Genomic DNA, 7,696 nt, shown 5'->3' with positions numbered 1-7,696 from the left:
GTACAAAAGATGGAGGAGGAACTTTCATTTGAGGAGTCATACCAGGGAATTAGAAATACTTTGCACCCTTTCAGGGAAATTAAAGTAATTGGGGAGTCTGTGAGATAAAAAAAATTAAAAAGGAGATAAAAAGACAAGAGTAATACGGTGAAATAGTAATACGATGACATAATCAGGGAAAATGAATTAAGGAGAAAGATAATTACAGAACTGTGAAAATGAAGTAGCGATGTTGAGAGCAGTCTTGAGAAAAGGTACTTAGAACAAAAGGTAAAGGACAAAAAAAAAAGTGGGAAACAGATCCTTAAAATCCTCAAATATCCTGGAAAACATTGCTGAACTGAAGATCTGAACCTGTGGATGAGAGTGCTCACTAGGTATCAGGCAAAATTAAAAACGAGAAACGTCACCAGGTGTGGTGGCACACACCTGTAATCCCAATTACTCAGGAGGCTGAGGCAGGAGGATGGCAAGTTTGAGGCCAGCCTCAGCAACTAATGAGATTCTGTCTCAAACTAAAACTTTTTAAGAAGGACTGGGATGTGACTCAGTGTCAAAGCACCCCTGGGTTCAATCCCCAAGACCAAAACAACAACAACAACAAAATAGAAACATTAACATAAATATCTGAAATTACCAATTTACATGATTAAACAAAGAAGTTTACAGCATCTGGGTATTAAGATAAACTGTTTCCATGACTGAAAAATAAAAGGCAAGGTGACTTTAAATTCATGGTTAGATGCTAACGAGAAGGGAAAGCTATCACTCAAGTTCTATGTCTGATGAAGTTATTGATGCCATGTACAGGTCACAGAAAGACATCACCAAGTACGCAGATCCCAAATGGGCGCGGTGGTGCACACCTGTCATCCCAGCAGCTATGGAGGCTGAGGCAGGAGGATCTTGAGTTCAAAGCCAGCCTCAGCAACAGCAAAGCACTAAGCAACTCAGTGAGACCCTGTCTTTAAATAAAATGCAAAGTAGGGCTGGGGATGTGGCTCAGTGGTTCAATGCCCCTGAGTTCAATCCTTGCTAAACGCCCCCCCCCCCCCAAATAAAATGCAGATCCCAGTCATGGGGAATTTTTGATCCATTAAAATAATGAAGTTGAAACAACTCTATGAATCAGAATTCATTCAGAGAAGCAGAAGCACGTATCCAGGTGTGTTACTGGGGACTTGACTTCTGCAGTGTAGGGCTGGTCAGGTGTCTTCAGTGGGCTGTCGTGGTCAATGACCTGTGTGGAGGTAGCTGGGGCAAGCAGTGGGGAAAGGACATTGGATGGGAAAGGGAGAATCCATGCATGAAGTGGAGGCCAAGAGGTCAGTGCACAGGACGGAATCGCCCAAGTCTAGGGCATGTCTTCTTCGCATCACTAAAAGTGCTTAGCTGGCTCAGGAGGCTGACATGCTCCAAATGGATGCAAGCCAAGATGGAGTGGTTGCAGTCTGGCTGCTCTCTAACTGAATCAGCATAAAAATGGCAAGTGTCTGAGCTAAAAGTGGTTCTGCTTCACATTCACCCTCTAAAGCTCCATAAGAATCTCTCTTTCTCTTTTTGGTACCAGGGATTGAACCCAGGGGTGCTTAACCACTGAACTACATCCCCAAACCTTTAAAAAATTTTTTAATTTAGAGACAGGGTCTCACTAAGTTGCTTACAGCTTCACTAAATTGCAAAGGCTAGCTTGGAACTAGCAATCTTCCTGCCTCAGCCTCCCCAGCCTCTTGGAGATCACAGGTGGGCATCACCACGGCCAGCAAGAATCTCTCTTATGTGCCACCCTAACCTGAAATATACAGGAAAGTAATTCTGGAAAATGTAATTCAGTCTAGCCAAGTTGAAACACTACAAAGGCTTTACAGTCCACCCTTGTCAACCTGGCTCCCACATGTGTGGTCTTAAACCACACTTCACCTCCAGATGGGGACAATAATAAAGTCAGATCACCATGTTGCAACTATTTCTTAAAACTAAAAGCATTGAGCTTTTCCCCAGGAGAGCAAAAGACTATAACAAAAAGACTTACGTATTAGCTGAACGTGGTGACGTGTGCCTGTAATCCCACAGTTAGGGAGGCTGAGGCAGGACGATCTCAAGTTCAAAGCCAGCCTCAGTTACTTACCAAGACCCTAAGCAACTCCCTAAGCAACTCAGTGAGATACTATCTCTAAATAAAATCTAAAAAGGGGTGGGGATGTGGCTCAGTGGTCAAGTGCCCCTGGGTTCAATCCCCAGTACCAAACAAAACAAAACCTTATACATTAAGTTATCTACTATTAGTACATCTTAAGATGCTAAAGGGATGACAGAGGAGATGGAAATGAAAATATTTTGGTTAATATTTTAAAATAGATTCACACCAAAATAAGGTAGAAATGCTCATAAATATTAGTCCTCATTGGTTAACCTATGATAGGTGACAGGCCTCAGTTACTGTCTCCCATGTCATTTCTTTTTTTTTTTTTTTTTTTTTTTCTTTTCGGTCCTCAGCAGAACCTCAGCTGCCTTATGGAATGACCCCAATCTTTTTTTTTATTGGTCCATTTAATTATACATAATAGTGTGGTGGAGTGCGCCATCTTTGTGCGAGCACGTAATTTGATCAATCTCATTCCCCCGTACCTTCCCCTTCCTTCCCATCCTCCATCCTCCGATCCGCTTGCTCTACTTCTGAACTCCCTCCTATTCTTATTCTTTTCTTATTCATTTTGATACTGGGAATTGAACCAGGGGGTGCTTTACCACTGAGCCATATCCCCAGCACTTTTTATTTATATATTTTCATTTTTAAGACAGAGTCTTCCTAAGTTGCTTAGAGCCTTGCTAACTTGCTGCGGTTGGCCTCAAACCTGCGATCCTCCTGCTTCAGCCTCCCAAACCACCGGGATTACAGGCAAGTACCACTGCACCCTGCTATTATTAATTAGTGCATTATGATTATACACACACGTGGAATTCATGGTGGTATATTTGAGCATGGACATAGCATACATGTGGTAGATTTGTTCCCCAGTACTTCCTCCTCCCTTCTACCTCCAGATCTATTCTTTTGCCAAACAGTTTGGGCTAATTAGAAATCAAAATCAGATTTATAGTCTTCCATTGACCTTAATCAGAGGATATTAGAACAATCAGGGGTGACCCAAAGGATTTCCTGCATTCTTCTCCTTGCCACCATCATATATGAGCAACCACAATTTCCCCTGATACTCGGGACAGTCTAGATCCATCACTGCAGCCAGTACTTTGCAGGTTGATGCAGTGCCCAAAGAGACCAGATTGTCAACTTCAAGTTCCAGTTCAGTGGTGTTTTGCAGTGTCTCCTGGCAAAAACAATCTCCCCCTTGTAACCAAGACCTCTAGACCGGCACAGCTTAAGCTGCAGAGATGGAGAGCAAAAATTCCCTGCTGGGCGGGGGTACCAGTGAGAGGAATCACTTTCATTTTATTGCTGGATTCCCGGACTTGATGAGTGCTGAGTAAGGGAGAAACATGGTTGCTGATTTAGAACTTGCATCACTTTTTGGAAGACAATGCCCTGGCCCTGCAAGGTATCACCCCCTAGCAGGCACTGTAACTGAAAATTTCAAAAAGTCATTTAACCATCTGTCAAGGCAGTTGCTTCAGGATGATGGGGAACAGGGAGACATCAGCGAGTTCCCTGTGAATAAACCCACTGCTGCAGTTCATCTGCTGTGAATGCCTTGACTGTGGAGAAGATATTCTGCAAATCCACAGATGGTGGTTTTGGCAGAAACATTGTGGCCAGGGAAGGCAAGTCTCTGTCCAGAGCAAGCGTCAATTCCAGTAAGAAGCAAGTACTGCCTCTTCTGTATTGAAAATGGTCCAATATAATCAATCTAATACCAGGGAGCTAGTTGATCTGGAGCAATAGAGCCAGAGGGGCTCAATGTTGTCTCATCTGCTGGCAGATGAGGTTCCCCACAGTGGCTGTAGCAGGGTCAGCCTTGGTGAGTTGAAGTCCTTGTCACCGAGCCCATGCATGACTTCTATCTCTGTTGCCATGGCCCCTTTGCTCCTGATTCAAAGGAGTGGCTGGCTGGAGAAGGAGGCTCTCTGGTGGCCTCAGACTGGGTCATCCCCCTTGCCTGATGATTACGATCTTCCTTTACCCTTTGGTGAGCTTTCACATGGGACATAATATCTTCATGCTCTGCCATTCAGAGAATCTAGCTTTGCATCTTCCTCAGATCATTTGTCTTAATTTTCTTTCTTCCTTTTTTAAAACATCTTTATTTATTTATTTATTTTTATGTGGTGCTGAGGATCGAACCCAGTGCCTCACATATGCGAGGCAAGCGCTCTGCCACTGAGCCCCAACCCCAGCCCCCATTTCTCGTCTTAATTTTCATTTGATTTTTTCCCAGCCAAACCAGCATTTGGTACAGACCTACTCTTTTTATTTTTGCAGTACTGTGGGGTGGAACCTTCCAGGGGCATGCATATACTTAGCTCACATTCTACCACTGAGATGCACCTCCAGCCCAATGCCCTAACTTTTTGTGGTGCTGGAATTGAGTCCAGGACCTCACACCTGCTAGGCAAGTCCTTTATCACTGAGAAATATCCCCAGGTCCCAGTGCACTGATTTTTAAGACAAGAGACCCTGAGAGGTCAGGAATTTGATATGTTGTAATTCAATGATTTTAAATTTTATTTTTTATTGGTGATTTACCAGAAGACTCAAAAAGTTATACTCATAGCTAAATTTTTCTTCCTTCCTTCCTTAACACTGAAGGATATACAGCAAAGCAGCAGGAACAATAGATATGCGTTGGTAAAGTCCAGGGGGACCAGCACAGGCTTCTAATGTTCTTCCTCTCCGGGGCACCACAGGACTGCTTGCTCACTAACAGTGAAGTTCAGAGTAGAGTCTCTGCCCAAGGAAGCCTGCTGGAGGCTCAGGTTGCAAAGCAATCTATATACCCCGAGTGTATAACCTGTCACATTCTGCAGGAACAGACTTTGGGTTTGGTTTTCCAAACAGTCCTCTAATTATAGGACAGTCTGGAAGCTATCAGGTCCCCTTGTGCAGGCCTTGAGCTGCAAATTAAAATTAACTGTCCTGCCAGGCACAGAGGTGCATGCCTGTAATCCCAGCAGTCAGGGGAGGCTGAGGCAGGAGGATCTTGAGCCCAAAGCCAGTCTCAGAAACTCAGTGAGGCCCAAAGCAACTCAGCGAGACCCTGCCTCTAAACAAAATACAAAAAAAGGGCTGAGGATGTGGCTCATTGGTTAGGCATCCCTGGGTTGAATTCCTGGTAGCAAAACAATAAAAAATAAAAAAATAAAAGTCCTGAGTTTATTATTTTAATTTCAGAGAATGTGGCAATCCTTTGACTAAAGAATCCTACTTTTACAATTTTACTGTAAGGAAACAGTAAGAATGTGCATAAAGCTATAACCATCAGGATGAATCACCAGAGCATCATTTAAAGCAGTGACAAACTAGAAATCACTTGTGGGAAACAACCGGGAATTTGGTAAATATGGTATGACCACAAAATGGAATGCTCAGAGGCCATTAAAAAGATTACAGAAGAATTTATTGACATTAAAAGGTGTTCAGGACATATTGATATCTGAACACATTGATATGGTAAAATAACATACAGCAATGATTTCATTTTTGTAAAAAATATAAATGTATATGTGTGTGTATATATATATATATAACAGAAAAACACCTGTGAGGCTAGATACTGAATTGGTAACCCTGTTTATCCCTGGGAAGGAGGATACAAGTCTTATTTTGTTCTTTGTTTCACTGTATTTCCTACCTTTTTTTTTTTTTTTAATGAATCACATCATTTGTTGTAATCAGAAAAGTCAATCCAAGACAATCCTTCATTTTGATAAAAAACAAATCCATTAAAAATAAAACTAAGTTTTCTTAAGAAGCAGAAATGATTCTCGAGCTGCCACAGAGACGGTGAGTTTATGGTCCACGGCAGCTGGGGGGGCCTTCCTAATCCCAGCCCGAGTTACGCGGGGAGGAGCAGAGCTTCCTCCGGTTTCCTGGTCCGGGTTCTGCTCCTGCACCTCGAGGCCAAGCCAGCTCATCCCAGCCCGCTACGTCCTATTCCTGCTGGGTCACCAGCCTCATCATCTTCAGAGCCATGTCTCCTTGGTCAGAAGGAACCTAGAACCAAGCAGGATCCAAGTTAGTGCTCCTCGTGCTCTTCCTGGGCTGGGACTGGGGTGACATCCTGACCCCTTGATCCCAGAAGAGGCCAGCCCTGTGGACAGCAACCAGTGGGGACAGTTGCACCTCAGTGTACCCCTTGAGAGAGAATCCCTTTTGGAAATGAGTCCTGTGCTGGATTAAAGTTCTTCTGGGTTCCTTGTGTCGGGTGACAGGGGCCTGGAGAAGTCAGTGTGGGAAAGATCTACTCCATTTGGGGCTGATCTGTTTCTTTCTTTCCCTTTTCTTCCCCTGGTGCTGGGGATGGAGCCCAGGACCTGATGCATGCTCACAAGAGCTCACGTACTGAGCTACATCCAAGGCCTTATTGGTTTCTTTACAGGGGCTACGCTTAGGGGACTGGGACTCAGCCTGTTCAAGGAAAGAGGATGCTAAGCATTTTAAAGAATTCTCTGTGTAGAAGGGATCCCAGACTGGGAACCGCATGGGAGACAGGCTGAGAGGGAGGCTAACAGGAGAGCCTCAAACAAATACAAACAAACAAGGCCCTTGGATGGAATCCAGAGTTTTTGCATTGTTTCCTTGTCAGCGACTTAGGAGGAGAGGCAGGAGGATCACAAGTTCAAGGTCAGCCTAGACAATTTAGCAAGGCTCTCTTCCAAATAAAAATGGCTGGTGGTGTAGCTCAGTGGTAGAGCATCCCTGGGTTCAATTCCCAATGCTCCAAAACCAAAAACACTTTCCCATGCACCATCAGAAAAGGAAGGGTCAAGGCCAGGCACAGTGGCACCGGCCTGTAATCCCAGGGGCTTGGGAGACTGAGGCAGGAGGATCAAGAGTTCAGAGTCAGCCCCAGCAATTTAGCAAGCTCTTAAGCAACTTGGCAAGACCCTGTCTCTCAATGAAATACAAAAACGGACAGGGGATGTGGATCAGTGGTTGTGTGAGTTCAATCCACAGAGCTAAAAAAGAAAAAAAAAAAAAGGAAAAAAAAAAGGAAGGGTCACAGGCCTCAATTTCTGAAATCCTTGGTTCCACAATTGTCTCTGGTACATTTCTGTCCTGGAATTCCCCTGTTCATCAAGAGCCCCCAGGAGGCAAGGCATTTAACCAACTAAAGGGAAGTGAAAGGGGGGTGACAACAATATTCTGTAAGGGCTATTTCAAGGACCTGTCCCCAACTGTTGTTCTGTGACAAACAAGAGGAAATGGGTCTGCACTCTAGCACTGAAGCAAGAGGTTAGCTCATGGTACTAGGGTTTTGCTCTACGACTTCCTGCTAGCTTTAACCCAGTCAGGATGAAGAGGCCCGGATACACAGAGCCACAGATGATGCTCTTAACCCCAGTCCAGCTGCCTTGCTTGTCCTCTCAAGGGGAGGCCTACATGCCTTCCTTTAAAGGAAGCTGTCGTTTCCTCCCTCTCACTCCTCATTCATGCTCTCCCCCTTTCCATCCGCCTTTTGGGCTTGCCCTTCCACTGAAACGCTCACCATGATGCTAAAGCCACCAGTGGGATCCAGTC

At 44.4% G+C, this 7,696-nt stretch overlaps 1 protein-coding gene across 1 annotated transcript in view; it reads right to left on the bottom strand.

The window, feature by feature from the left end:
- Positions 1-5,551: 5,551 nt before the first annotated feature.
- Positions 5,552-7,696, bottom strand: part of SCPEP1 (serine carboxypeptidase 1) — a 30,359-nt gene continuing 28,214 nt past the window's right edge. Inside the window, exon 13 of the mRNA XM_079131438.1 lies at positions 5,552-6,169. Within this exon, the coding sequence (XP_078987564.1) occupies positions 6,107-6,169 (63 nt within the window). The 3' untranslated portion in view covers positions 5,552-6,106. The remainder of the gene's footprint in view (positions 6,170-7,696) is intronic.

The sequence above is a fragment of the Sciurus vulgaris genome (assembly GCF_902686455.1).
Source record: "Sciurus vulgaris genome assembly, chromosome: 3".
Classification (NCBI taxonomy): domain Eukaryota; kingdom Metazoa; phylum Chordata; class Mammalia; order Rodentia; family Sciuridae; genus Sciurus; species Sciurus vulgaris.
This window is presented reverse-complemented; position numbering and strand designations above follow the sequence as displayed.